This window comes from Camponotus vicinus, unplaced genomic scaffold, assembly GCF_025532165.1.
Source record: "Camponotus vicinus isolate PSW18456_S1 unplaced genomic scaffold, iyCamVici1.0 SCAF_4, whole genome shotgun sequence".
NCBI lineage: Eukaryota > Metazoa > Arthropoda > Insecta > Hymenoptera > Formicidae > Camponotus > Camponotus vicinus.
The window spans coordinates 14127058-14141181 of record NW_028141976.1 but is presented as its reverse complement, the minus strand read 5'-3'; the positions used below and the strand labels follow the sequence as shown (position 1 = coordinate 14141181).

Below are 14124 nucleotides of genomic sequence, written 5' to 3'. Positions count from 1 at the left end.
GGACAGACATTCATACACACGCACGCACTTTTTTCTCGCTCTCTTTCTCTCTTTTACGCAACACTCATACACTCTCTCATTCAGTCTCTCACTCACACTCTCTCGGTCACTCACTCACTCACTCACCTGCTTACTCACTTGCTCACTCACCTTGTAGCAGCGTAGCGAATCTTCATGCTATGTATTGTTGTTATCTGCTGCACGGTTATGATTGCTAGAGATGCGCGACACATCGAAATTTTTTCGATTATTAATCTCACACTCGATTGACACAATACAGATTACACGATAACGAGTTTACTGTTTATTCACTCACTATTGATTTATCGATACCAAAAATTACTTTCAAAGAAACGCGAATGCAAACAACACATGACTCGACGCGAAGCGACGGACCGCGGAGACTGCGCGACCACAAGAGTTATGTTGCCAGAAACGCGACACGCGACATCTAACAAACGACTTGCGCGTGGCGCGTGATTGACGCGAAATAAGACGAACGATCGGCTAAAACCTTCGCATTGCGAATGCGGTAGAAAACATGAAACGTATAATGACATACTTAAAAAATTAATTATTTATTATAAATAATAACTATTTCTAATTATAATAAATAATAATTATTTATAATAAATAATAATTATAATAAATAATAATTATTTATTATAATTAGAAATAGTTATTATTTATAATAAATAATTAATTTTTTAAGTATGTCATTATACGTTTCATGTTTTCTACCGCATTCGCAATGCGAAGGTTTTAGCCGATCGTTCGTCTTATCTCGCGTCAATCACGCGCCACGCGCAAGTCGTTTGTTAGATGTCGCGTGTCGCGTTTCTGGCAACATAACTCTTGTGGTCGCGCAGTCTTCGCGGTCCGTCGCTTCGCGTCGAGTCATGTTGTTTGCATTCGCGTTTCTTTGAAAGTAATTTTTGGTATCGATAAATCAATAGTGAGTGAATAAACAGTAAACTCGTTATCGTGTAATCTGTATTGTGTCAATCGAGTGTGAGATTAATAATCGAAAAAATTTCGATGTGTCGCGCATCTCTAGCAATCATAACCGTGCAGCAGATAATAACAATACATAGCATGAAGATTCGCTACGCTGCTACAAGGTGAGGGAGCAAGTGAGTAAGCAGGTGAGTGAGTGAGTGAGTGACCGAGAGAGTGTGAGTGAGAGACTGAATGAGAGAGTGTATGAGTGTTGCGTAAAAGAGAGAAAGAGAGCGAGAAAAAAGTGCGTGCGTGTGTATGAATGTCTGTCCCTCCTACCCTCTCTCTCTCTCTCTCTCTCTTTCTCTCTCTCTCTTACGCACACACTCCGCCATACACACATCGCGTGTAGCAATCAGCTGATTGCAACGTCGGACGGCCGGCGATCCGGAACAACTTTTCATTATTAAAATAACGTTATTTTAAGGAACACGTATTTCTGACGTAATTCTAAGACATTTTCTTCTTTACCAAAATTTTATTTAAAGCATAATTTTATGTTATAAGATAAAATAGTTAGCGACTCATGCGGTGATAATCACCCGTCGGGCGGTCAGCTGCGCCCGCGCTCGCGGCACGCCGCGCCGCTCCTGCCTGCCTTCTGTACCCGACGCGTGATTTACTAACTATTTTTGCTCATAATTCAAAAACTACGCTTCAAATCAAATTTTGGTAAAGGAAAAATTGTCTTAGAATGGTGTCAGGAATACGTCATTTTAAAGACATAACGTTTTTCAGGATCGCCCTGTATATCGCGAGTTGCATGTAATACTTTTCCCGAAACTTGTAATAAAAATCGATCTTTTAATATACATGTAGTTGTGTTTTTTTGTTAAAATGTATACATTTTTTGGCGTAAAATAGTACCACTAATTAGATGAATACACAGTCGTAGAAAAATCTTTATCGTATAAATATTTTCTTTAAAACAAATCTTGTATCTTTTATATTATCTTCATTTTATCATAATTGTTTAATATATTATTACATATTATTAATCGAAGAAAAAATACGACTGCGTTTTTAGTATACATATATATTTTTAGGACTAAATATATATATATATATATATATATATATATATATTTACATATATACATTAGAGTATGATAAAATATATGTGATAATCGACTAATCGATTCATTAGCGCTATCGTTCTTTGATTTATCTAAAGATACTTTAAAATTTTAGATGAATGATCTATATATGAAGATAAGGCTCCTGTTCCTTGCTAAGATGACAATTTATGTACTCTTTTTTTTTTGTTTTTTTCGGTTTTCTTATAATTTTTGACAATTTTAGATTTTCTTAAATGTATATGCGTTGATGTATCAAGATGTAAAAGAAATTTAAACTGAACTTTGAGTATTTCTATACGACTATTTCACAATAGAATCAAGATGGATTACTTTCTTGTCAAGTGGAAAGACTGAATTCTAAGTGTGACTTATATCTCATCATCTCACATATGAGAATTTACTGGAAAAATTTAAGGATTATCTCTTTAAACTTTTTCGAATATTAATATTGGTAATTACTTTCACGTTGGCTTATGTTCTACGACACATAGCGCTAGTCAAAAACTCATTCGATCCAATCTAATCTCCATGCAAGAAGTACATGAATTAAAAAGAATTGATAAGAATTCCCTTTGTAAAGTCAAACTTCTAATCTCTATAACGAGAGACTGACTTTTATACATCTCCAATGTTTCTTCATTCTTCTCTTTTTTTATTTCTATCGATTAATTTTTATTCTTCAAGATGCTAATCTATTAGGATTACAAGAGAAGACATAAATTTTTTATCTTACAAATTGAGATATATATCAAATAGACTTCTTTTATTTCTCATATATACTTGGTACTTATTGACAGCAAAAGACATCTAGAGGACTTTAAGACGTCTTTAAATTGTCTTTTAGATGTCTTTTGGACATGTGTGCTGTCTGAGTGGTTACTAATAGAGTAACTACAAAGTCCCATATATTGAGAATAAAAGAGAGATAAAATGGAGAACCCATAAAAGTGTTAAAAATCTTAAAGTACTATAATTTTAAGGGTAATTTGTATTATTATTTAATTTTTATCAAATAATTTTCTCTCAATTCCTTTTAACTCGCCTACTCTCTTATAGAGGATCTTTTCGTTCGACCATCTCGTTCAATTAATTTTAGCGAATCTTGTGACTCGAACAAGCATCCTTAAAGTTCGTCGCGTTGAACGGCACGAAATAATCATCGTGCAATTGTCGGACGATGTTCTCTATTGGACATAGCTTGACGACGCCCTTCTTGCCCGCTCCTTGTTCCCCATCGTCGCTGACATAAGTATTGGCGTTTCGGCAGAACGGGATCTTCGGCGTGAGATCCCGACCGTTGGCGACGACGCGAAAGTAAAAATCGCTGGCGAGGCGATTGTCGTTCCTCGGATTGATCTTGTAGATCTCGATGACGAGCCTCGAGGCGTAATGAGTCGCCACGTCGGAGACCACGCCAAGAGCGGTGGCGAGGTACTCCAGGGTTTTGTCGTGGCCGGAGTAGAGGACGATCTTGGGCCTGGCCTCGGAGATGATGCGTAGCATGAAGGTGACGATGCCGCGCAGCATCCCGTACGCCTTGAGGAGCCCGTACTTGTTGCGGCTGCTGCTCTTGGCGACCTGCTTGGACTCCCAGTCCGTGTAGGCGAAGAGCCCGGTAACGTGGTCGCTCTTCACGCACGTCCTCTGCGTGGTCGCTCTTAACGCGTCCTCCGCGAGGTCGGCGCACGGTAGGGAGGCCCCGTGGCACACGTACGTTAATAAAGCGTCCCTCAGCGTATTCGGGTCGCAGGTCTGCGCTTGATCCGGAAGCTCGAACACGGCGCTCGCCGCCTGTTTGATCAGCTCGCCGACCGCCGGATGAGATCTTAGATGGTTGGAAGTCTCCTGGGGAAAGTAGAGCAACGTGCGGAGAATCTCGTGCAATATTGTCTCGTCGCGATCCGGAGATTTTCGGGAATATTTTCTCAAGAGCACTCAATTATTTTTATTTAAAAGTATTTTTCTAAATACATGAAAAAAAATTATAACACCTCTTTCTTAATAGAATTAATTAGATTCTAAATTTTTTTTGCGAAGAGAGTTTTCTGCTTCTTGTCGCATTCGTTCAAATTATATTAGAAGTGGATCTTTTTTTTTCACACGAGGTTTCATGAAACTCAATCAAAGTATTTAATATTTAACACTACACGTTGGAACGAGTCATGTGGTTTCACTCGTGAAATTTTAATTTAGAAAAAATTGACATCATCACACATGCATCACATGTGATATATTTCCACATGTCACGCGCAGTGCATAGACAGCGAACGCGTTAACGCAAGATTATTTCTGTAGAAAAAAATATTATCGCGTGCAAATATTTTTTATTCAGATAATGTACATTAAAGAATCAGCAATCTGGCAGCCTTGAATGACCTAGTTTTATCGGATTTCCTGAGAAAGTGGAAGGAGAGCGCGATTATTGCAGATTATTTAATTTTTTCGAAAAGAAGCAGGAAGATAGGTCATAAAATGAGACTTCAGGTCATTAAAACTTATTTCGATAAGATAGTCATAGCGCAGATGTGTAATATTTTATTAAAGTCTTATTAAAGATTTTATTTTTTAAAAATGAAAAGGAAGAGCGTAATATCAGTTTTATATCTATTTCCAAAAAAGTGAAACGCGCAAAGAAAGTTTCAATAAAATGTGTAAGAGTCTATAAATATTTCTTTAAATTCATTATGATTATTCATAAAATTTCCATAGATTTCTATTCATTCGAATCTTATAGAAAAAAAGAATGTTACACAATCTCACTTTTTAAACGGATTTATAGAGTATACATTTAAAAATATGAATTTATAAATTATTATTATTGTTATGAAACTTACTTATAAAATTACAGTAATTTTACAAATAATATAAAATAATAACTAGAATCACAAGTTTCAATAAAATGTGTAAAAGTCTATAAATATTTCTTTAAATTCATTATGATTATTCATAAAATTTCCATAGATTTCTATTCATTCGAATCTTATAGAAAAAAAGAATGTTACACAATCTTACTTTTTAAACGGATTTATAGAGCATACATTTAAAAATATGAATTTATAAATTATTATTATTGTTATGAAACTTACTTATAAAATTACAGTAATTTTACAAATAATATAAAATAATAACTAGAATCACAAGTTTCAATAAAATGTGTAAGAGTCTATAAATATTTCTTTAAATTCATTATGATTATTCATAAAATTTCCTTAGATTTCTATTCATTCGAATCTTATAGAAAAAAAGAATGTTACACAATCTTATTTTTTAAACGGATTTATAGAGTATACATTTAAAAATATGAATTTATAAATTATTATTATTATTATGTGTTCGCGAGCGAATCCGACAGTGCGTTGATAGGACCGGAAGGTCGTAAAGCGAAAAAAGTGCGCCTCGTTCACACAAAAGACTGACGTTTATTGGAGTCAAAATTAAAAGACAAGTGTTTAGTGCAGTGATTTCGATTAGCGAAACAGCGGTGTAACAAAGTGAGCGCGGTTTCGCGAGCGGTATCGCGAGCGGTGTAGAGACACAAAAGCGAGAAAAATGCGTTGTCCAAAGTCGTAAGCGGTCGTATAATGCGGTTAATCAGCGGTTTTATCTAAGAGATTGCGGAAAGTCCAAGAGAGTAAGCGGTCGTTATAAGCGGTTTACTATGCGGTTTAACTAAGCGGTTTAACAAAGCGGTTTGACGAAAAGTGCGAGACTTCGACCTGCTCGCGTGCGGTGCCCGTTATAAGGCGAGCGGAATTTTGGGCCCGTAGCGACGTGGCCCAATAATTTTTGTGCTTTAGCGGTGACCTCATGGCGCCGCGCGTAATTGGCCGCCGATGAGGTCTAAGGTAGATAATGCTTTAATTGTCATGCGCGCAACCTTTTTCTGTCAGCTGATTGGCAATCAGCTGATCGTGACGTATGGGCGCGCATGCCCATACGCCTCTCATATTTTGTCGACGGTTGATGTTGTTGTTGTCACTGTTTATAATCAGCGTTTCTCGGTCGAAGAAAAAATGCGAGATAACGGGAACGGTCGCGTTTTTGTGAAGGATCGAAAGCTCGAGAAGATTCTTGACGCCCGTTAAATTTGAATCCTCGAGTTATAGAATATAATTTGAAATATTTGCGAAATTGAATTCCAGATGATTTTTATGATTTTCGAACATTATGAAATTTATAAAATTACAGTAATTTTACAAATAATATAAAATAATAACTAGAATCACAAGATGAAGTACTTTTTCATTAGATCGAAAAATTAGATTCTAAATGTATGATTTATATTTTAGGTCGAAAAATTAAATTCTAAATGTATGATTTTTATTTTAGGTCGAAAAATTAGATTCTAAATGTTTAATTTATTTATACTTATTATTTTCATGCAATTACCTTTAAATGCTGCTTCAGAAATTTCTCAGCGGCGGGACAGGCGCATTCATTGTTGCAGAACGCATAGCTCTGGCTCTCCTGCAGGCTGATCCTCGCCAGATTCTGGAAACCGTCATTCTCGAAGAGCGCGTAGAGCAACGCGACGGCGCTTTGCACGGTCCTACGATAGGAAGTGCTGTAGACGATGACGTCCCTGCCGAAGGTGGTGCCGTTGCCGAGATTGAGCCTGTGATAGTACGCGTTTCTCAACAGGATCCCGGTCTTCAGCAACTGCAGAATGCCAAGGGTGGTCAGCTGACCGATCCTGCAGTCGCGCGCGTTCGCCGGCAACACGGGCAGCCCGTGAAACGGCCCCAGGAATTGGGCCCAGGCGGTCTTGGAATAGCTCGACACGTTTTGCACGAAATTTACATAATTCTCGTAAATCGTTTCCAATTCCGTTACGCCACCGGCGCCGGTCTCGCCGCCGCAATTTATGCTGCTTATATTTCGTATGTGTGTCAAAGGACCTCTGTCACCGTGACGAATGAAAATCAGGATGCCGCCTAACGTCAAGTTGCCGTCGAGTTTTCCTATTTGAAATAAATTTCTAATGCATATCGCTCGTATAATTACGTGCTGGAAATTATTTTCCGCGACTCGAGATAATAAAAAATATCGATTTTATTTATTTATTGCGATTTTACTGCGCAAAGAGAATGTACTTCAACCTTCAACCATTTCTCTTAATTTATTCGCAGATCTTTCTTAATACGACTTTATTGATCTTATTAATTTATTGACCTTATGAATTATTAATCTTATATAATAACTAGAATATATTCACTCTGATTTATTGGTCACGTTTTATGCAAAAATAGAATAATCTAAGATCTAAAATAGAAGGTGTGTAGAACATACCTTCGGTCTCTGCAGCTATCTCGTGCGGTAAATTGCAAAAACGAAAGATCTTCTTTGTCTTCGCGTCCGATTTTAAATTTCTCGGGAATTCTCGGAGCGACAAATCGTTATTTAAGATTCTCGTTTGCACCGAAGTTTTCTCATCCACGCCGATATATTTATACATGCCTGCGCGATAACGAAAAATCTGTTTATAATCTTAGATTTATATTATTACACTTTTATAATCTAGTGTTTGTATTCAATGAATACAATAATAGGATATTTATGTATATCACGTATCTTAATTTGAAAATATATATTAATATAAAAAACACGTGGATATTTAAAAGGTATTAATATATAAAAAACACACATTACATATAAAATATATTAATATTAAATATGAAATTATATATGTGCATGTGTGTAAATTATTATTATTAATATTAAAATTAAAAAATTAATTATTAATATTAAAAAAGTTAAACTTTTAATAAATTTGTATTAAAAATCAGTCTTCCCGATTTATCCTTTAAATGGAAGATCTAATACTAACATGAAGAAAGAGATTCTTTTAGAACTGATTTCAATAGATTTATTTTTCCTACAGTCAGTTGGCATTTGTGTCAACAACTATGATTGCACATTTCCTTTACTTGATGATAAAAAGAAAATAGAATCGTCGCATTGTCTCGATAAACACGTGACAATATTCAGCTATATATATAATCCATTATTGAAAAACTAAAGTTATCTGCTGTATTATAGCTCTATTATTAAAACTCAAGTGATAACGAACAGAAGCGCTCAAGTGTATAACTGCAACAATATCTACATGTTACCCTATATTTAAAAATAAAAGTTCGCTGAAATCGTGCTAAGAGAGTTTATAAATATTTAAGCATCTTAGAGTCCGACAATCAAATATGAAACTAAAAATCTACGAAAGCGCTTTAGAAGCTTTATAAAATGACGCAAATATATTTGATGATGTCTAATATCTATGTTGAATCGAGACGAGTTCAATTTTAGGCACGACGAAATATATCTTATTGATTTATAATGTCGCAAATAAATATACGTAATTATTCTCGCAAATTTACAGCAATTGAACTCGTTGAAATTACATCGATTCCTAGGAATTTGATTTGATTTCGATTACGATATCGAAGAGAACCGCGTCCACCGCAATGCACACAAAATCAACGATCACGAGGTTGCGTTTACCAGCGACCAGCAGGAAGATCCACACGCTCAGAATCACGTAGCAGTAGAACGCCCTGTGTTGGTAGGACAGCCGGACCATCTCCGCGAGCATCCCTCGACGTTTACGGGCCCCGTGGGACCGATTCGCGGGGCAACGACGAGCGGTAACGACGTCCCGTCACGATGACGACGACGCGGAGCGACGCGACGAGGACGCGACTGGATTTTCGTTCCGCTCGTAGGGGTCGATCGAAACTGCATCTTCAAACGCCCTTCGACCTTCGCTCTTTCCGCATGTCTTGTCGTGCGACGATCCTGCGACGTATCAGCCGATCGTCCGATCGACGCGGGCGATCGCGACGCGAGCAATCGACGAGAAAAAGCCCGGCGAGATCTGTCCACCTACCCTGCTGACTGTCCGCCCGAGATGGAACTGCCGGTTCCTGACATGGCGATAACAACGAGGGGTAAATTTTCACGGAGGGGGTGCGTTTCAGGCGCAAGCGCTCCACCACCGATTACCTTCCACCCTGAAAAGCCGACTAGTTTTCCCAACGATGGCCTGGTCGCTCTACAGGGTGGCCCTCTCGTATAACGTTTATCGACCTTTCTTTATCTGGTGCAGTTATCAAACGAAGAGCCCGATCAGCAAAAGCCAGTCGGTTATGCATTCTCTGTCGAGAACTGGATTTTCTCGTCACGTCGCAAAATACTGAAAACACACACACACATATATATGTATATTAATAAGCTTTCTCCGACAATTACAGATCGATTTAAAGCGAGAAAAGTCAGGATGATTGGTGAATTATTCAGCATCCACCTGACCCCGATTTTTATATTAGATATAATTATCTCTTATTTGTATAGGAAGATATATTTCGTATATATTTCTGCTTTTAATACGTAAGAAACGTTAATAGAAAAGAAAATGTAAATTTTTCCTTCGACACAATTGCTACAGTTATATTATAAACAATTAACATATCACGATACAATTATATTATATACAATTATATTATAAATAATTAACAATATTAATACACATATGTTATTTAATCACAATAATAAAATAAATAAGAAAGTTTATTTCGAGCTGCAACTTTTTTTACAAAATTATGAATCATATTCGTAGCAGAAACTTATTGAAATTCTGAGACATTTCGTAAAAATGATTATCTCGTGTGTTCTTAACGATATAATCTTATTTTGCATACAATCCAATAATGATTGCAGTCTAGAATTATTACATATCAAGCGTTAAGTCAAATACAATAAATCAAGGCGCATCAAATACAATAAGTCAAGGCGATCAATTATGATCAATTCAATCTTCGAAATCACTCTGGCTGCAATCGCCGTTCATTGCATAATCGAATTTCGAATCCCCGACATCCGTTCTACATCGACGATCAAAGTCATCGCGATTGCAACGCGGTCTCAGTCGCAAATTGAAGACTTTAATTCGGCGAGAAGAAGGCTCCCCTAGACGAGTAAATGAGCACGAAAAGCAAAGAGCTGGTGCCGATGAAGGAAAGCGGATGCTGATGTCATGTGTGTTGGGCATCGCCGCGCTCACTCGCCGGCCCGACCGTAAATATATTCCATTTAAGACTGATGGCTAGATTGTCCCGCAGTTGATGGTTAGTCTCGAGTTGTCATATCAGGGCAGTTGACGCGTGTTACATCTCGACGCGCGGTTACACGCGAGTAATCGCGCCCGTCTACGTCGCCGGGCACGCAACTGTCATTGGACGCCCCCGCGGCGCTGCAAACTTAAACGGTCTACAGACGAGCGATATTCTTTATTAATAAGATTCCCGGTGAAAGCGATGCCTTGCTACAGGGTAAAGAGATATTTCAAAGTAAAATAAAGCGCGTCAATGAACCGATTAAGAAACATTGTCACGTAATTTAGACTCTCTGCTAAAGATGAGTTTTTGTTTATTGATTTTGTATGCAAAAAGCGTAATAGTGTAGAAATAATGATGTTTTAGCAATAAATGAGTAATTCTATTACATAATAATTAAAAAAGTTACTTTAAAACCGTATTACTTTTAATTTTCAAAGTAACTATGGTCAGTCTCTCTCTTTCGGTGAACATTGAATCAGAAAGATAAAATAAAGATTTGCGCGACATAATGTAATAACACTCAAAAATTAAATAAATTGGTTGATATAATGCTTGGAAGGACAAGCAGTTTGACAGACAATGGTAGTCATATTTTAAATTAAAATTTATTTAACATATAGATAAAAAAGCAAATTAATTACAAAAATATTCATTTAATTCATAGATTGATGTATAAAATTCCATTTGAATCGCGCAGATATATTCATAAATTCAAGGTATCAAAGACCTTTTTAATCCTTTGTATAATTTATATTTAATATTGATTAAAATAACCTTTAATAAAATATAACAAAAATGTAATTTATGGAAACAATTATAAATATTATTTGTTGTAGAATTTGTTAAAATTCTTTAGTTATCTATATTAAATCATCCTGTAGTTCCCTCCTTTTCTCTCTCTTTTTTGCTGCCTTTAGCAAGCATGTTGCCGAGCGACTCCCATTTCTCTTAGTTTAAGTCCCTTAATGTCTAACGTCAACGACTGAGGGAACATCCGGTGATGTAATGTGTACATCTGCATTACCACGAAAAAAAAACTGTAACAAGTCTGCAACCCAACCACTGTTTTTAAATATGTCATCATCATTATTATTGTGCGTCGCGATATCATTCATTATTCTCGAAATTCGAAAAGATTTAAAAAATAGAATAAAAATAATTATATATTCGATCATCAATTGATATTAAAATCTTTCCAGGATTTTTACTGCAATCTTCAAGGTGTAATTTTCAAGGATGTGCTGATTGCACATACAAGCGAATGGTAATTCCTCTCGTTATCATTATCATCACCGCGTGCCTGATCTCGTCTAGCCTTGGCAAGATCATTGCCACCGTCACGAATGACATAGCGGTAATAATAATGAACACCTCCACGAGTTATGAAATATATAACCGATCGAGATCTTTGAATTAATAATATGTAACAAATTGATTTCTTTCAATGTATAATATTAATATCTCGAGTATCAATTGGACATTCAATCTAATTGGATTACATTGAGTAGGTTTTAAAGAAAAGATTTTAATTACTATAAACATTATAATTGTTGAATATTAATCATGATTAACATTTTATTATTTTGAAACAAATTAAAAAACTGTATAAACTATGTAAAATATAATATTGAATTATCTTGATATATATTTAAGTACATTTTTTATATTTATCGATTATCTAAAATCGATCTTGAACGGAGAATTTTATCAAAGAAAAGAGATCCTTTATAAGCCACTCAAAGAATCCATAGAGAAAAGAGTCTCGACAACTCTCTCATGCACTTGGCAGATCATTTGCTTCGTTTCCACAATGCGGTGAGTAATTGAAACTGAAAGATGTTTCACTCGACAAATCTTACGCATGAGAAAATTGTGCACATGAAACAGAAATTTATTTTCGATTCGATATATTTAATTTCAATGACAATTTTTTAGAAAACGTCACGCAAGAAACATATGTCATAGAAAATCCAAAAATTCAATTCTTAAGTATTTTGAAATGTAGAGATCTTACAAAAATTTAAGATTTGTCTTTCTTAGAAATTTTAAATTTATTATTTACGAATCAAATATGTTTTGTTTTTAATTGGAACTTGCTTTTCTTTTGATAGTAAAAAATTATATAAGAAATATACCTACATATATCTTCTAAAAAAAACGTAGATTAATTCATCAAAAATCGCTTTCGATTTAATATAAATTTTTGCTTGTTCAAATATTTCATTTGATATTCTCGATTCTCGGTTAAAATATATTGAATCCGAGGTCGCGACAATTTTGATCGTAATTAAACATTTCTATGCTTTTACTGGAATTAGTAAAATTCAAGCAGAGAGACGAACATTCAAAAACCACATAAATTAGATTGTAAAATATCAAATTATTCTTCCCAATATATAATCACGAAAATATCCGGACTTTGCGCATTTCGTGATATATAAACAATAATTAACATTTATTAAACTTATTATTTATATTACTATAATGTAATTTATTTTACTTGCGAGATATGTTTTTTTTATAGTTTTAACTATCAATTAATTAAAAAATGTTTCCTATTCAGGAAATACATGTTTAATTTTGCGCGCATTTATTTGAATAACTTATAATAAAAATATTGTCTAATATCCCACCAGCGTATTCACATATAAAATATTTTTTTCCAACAATATAATTAATTTTTTATAGAATGTATTTTTAAAAGTATAAGAAAAAGTTTGGTATAATAACATACGCACACACACACACAATACGTTAGATTTTGGAAACCACACTTATAATCATCGATTTTTTACGACGCAAAACGAGAAAATTCATCTGATTTTTTCAGAAACCTACCTGCGCAGGTAACCGGCTCGAGTCAGTCAGTAAGATTAAAATAATGCACAGGCATCTGCTTGCATTGTCCTCAAGCTAGACATCGATCCCTTTTCACAGAATGCACATTTCACAATAGCGTTGTTATCGTGTTAATCCTCCTAATATTCATTCTTTTCAAAGCAACAGAACTTTAAAAATGCATCACTGATTGACTTATTCAGAATAAAGCCATTTACGAAGAAATACCTTTTTCTTTAATTTTAAGATTTAATAAAATTATATAAAAACTTAATTCCATTATATTACAAGTTATAATCTTAATCGAATTAAATAATTAAATTTCAGTTTCACAATATATCGTGCAATAAAAAAATTATCAAAAAAGTTTTATTAAATTCAGTAACAAATAAAAAATTCTCAACGATAAATTGTATAAATTTTCAATAAATGAAATATACGTTGTATAATTTGTTTAAGGATGTTTCGTACCTATTTTCAAAATATTGAGAATTTAATGAAAATTGTACAGAATGTCCTTACATATGTTCAGAATCTTCAATACAATTTTTAAATCGATTCACTAAAGCGTTCACAAGTTATAAGGATTTTAATTTGCACCGAATTAACATGTGTTCTTATGGGAAAGGTATAACCACGTCGATTCAAATGACAAAAACACATGGAAATAATATTCAGAATTTGTGTAAAATTTGCAAAAGTGTAGTTTAGATACAGAGGAAATATTTGGTCAAATAATGTGATACAAGTACTAACTGGTTAAAAAGATATTAAATATAATTCAATGAAATTAGCCATGTATCTGATACAAGGCGAAATTCTCTGCCAAAAGTTAATCATTGCGATTAACAAAATTCGGAATATTTCAGTAAAAACGCAATAAATATTAAAAAATACATCTCTGCACTGCAGCTAAGATCAAATTGTAATATTCCACGCAATTTCTCATATTCAAAATACACCAAAAGTGGATATATTCGTCAATATTGATTTTCAGCTACTTTTTGCTGGGATTGTACATATAAAGCATCCTTAAATAAAATACATTAAAATGCTAAATAAATAAAATTTCGAGAAACTTTCTCGGGAGTAGAAAA

At 34.6% G+C, this 14124-nt stretch overlaps 2 protein-coding genes across 5 annotated transcripts in view; both read right to left on the bottom strand.

Moving 5' to 3' along the window:
* Window positions 1-168, bottom strand: part of Chsy (Chondroitin sulfate synthase) — a 38228-nt gene extending 38060 nt beyond the window's left edge. Inside the window, exon 1 of the mRNA XM_083098294.1 lies at window positions 151-168. The gene's annotated coding sequence lies outside the window, so the exon portion shown is untranslated. The remainder of the gene's footprint in view (window positions 1-150) is intronic.
* A 1487-nt stretch (window positions 169-1655) lies between these two features.
* The window catches only part of LOC145971061 (2-phosphoxylose phosphatase 1), a 42470-nt gene continuing 30001 nt past the window's right edge, over window positions 1656-14124 (bottom strand). The window contains exons 2-6 of one of the 4 annotated variants that reach the window (XM_083098333.1): window positions 9078-9267; window positions 8577-8998; window positions 7368-7535; window positions 6468-7039; window positions 1661-3923 (exon numbers count right to left, since the gene is read on the bottom strand). In XM_083098333.1, coding sequence (XP_082954459.1) covers window positions 3171-3923; window positions 6468-7039; window positions 7368-7535; window positions 8577-8667 — 1584 coding nt within the window. In that variant the 5' untranslated portion in view covers window positions 8668-8998; window positions 9078-9267 and the 3' untranslated portion in view covers window positions 1661-3170. Of the gene's footprint in view, window positions 3924-6467; window positions 7040-7367; window positions 7536-8576; window positions 9268-13027; window positions 13084-14124 lie in introns of those variants that run through there. The other 3 variants (XM_083098332.1, XM_083098331.1, XM_083098334.1) reach the window with 3 other exon arrangements.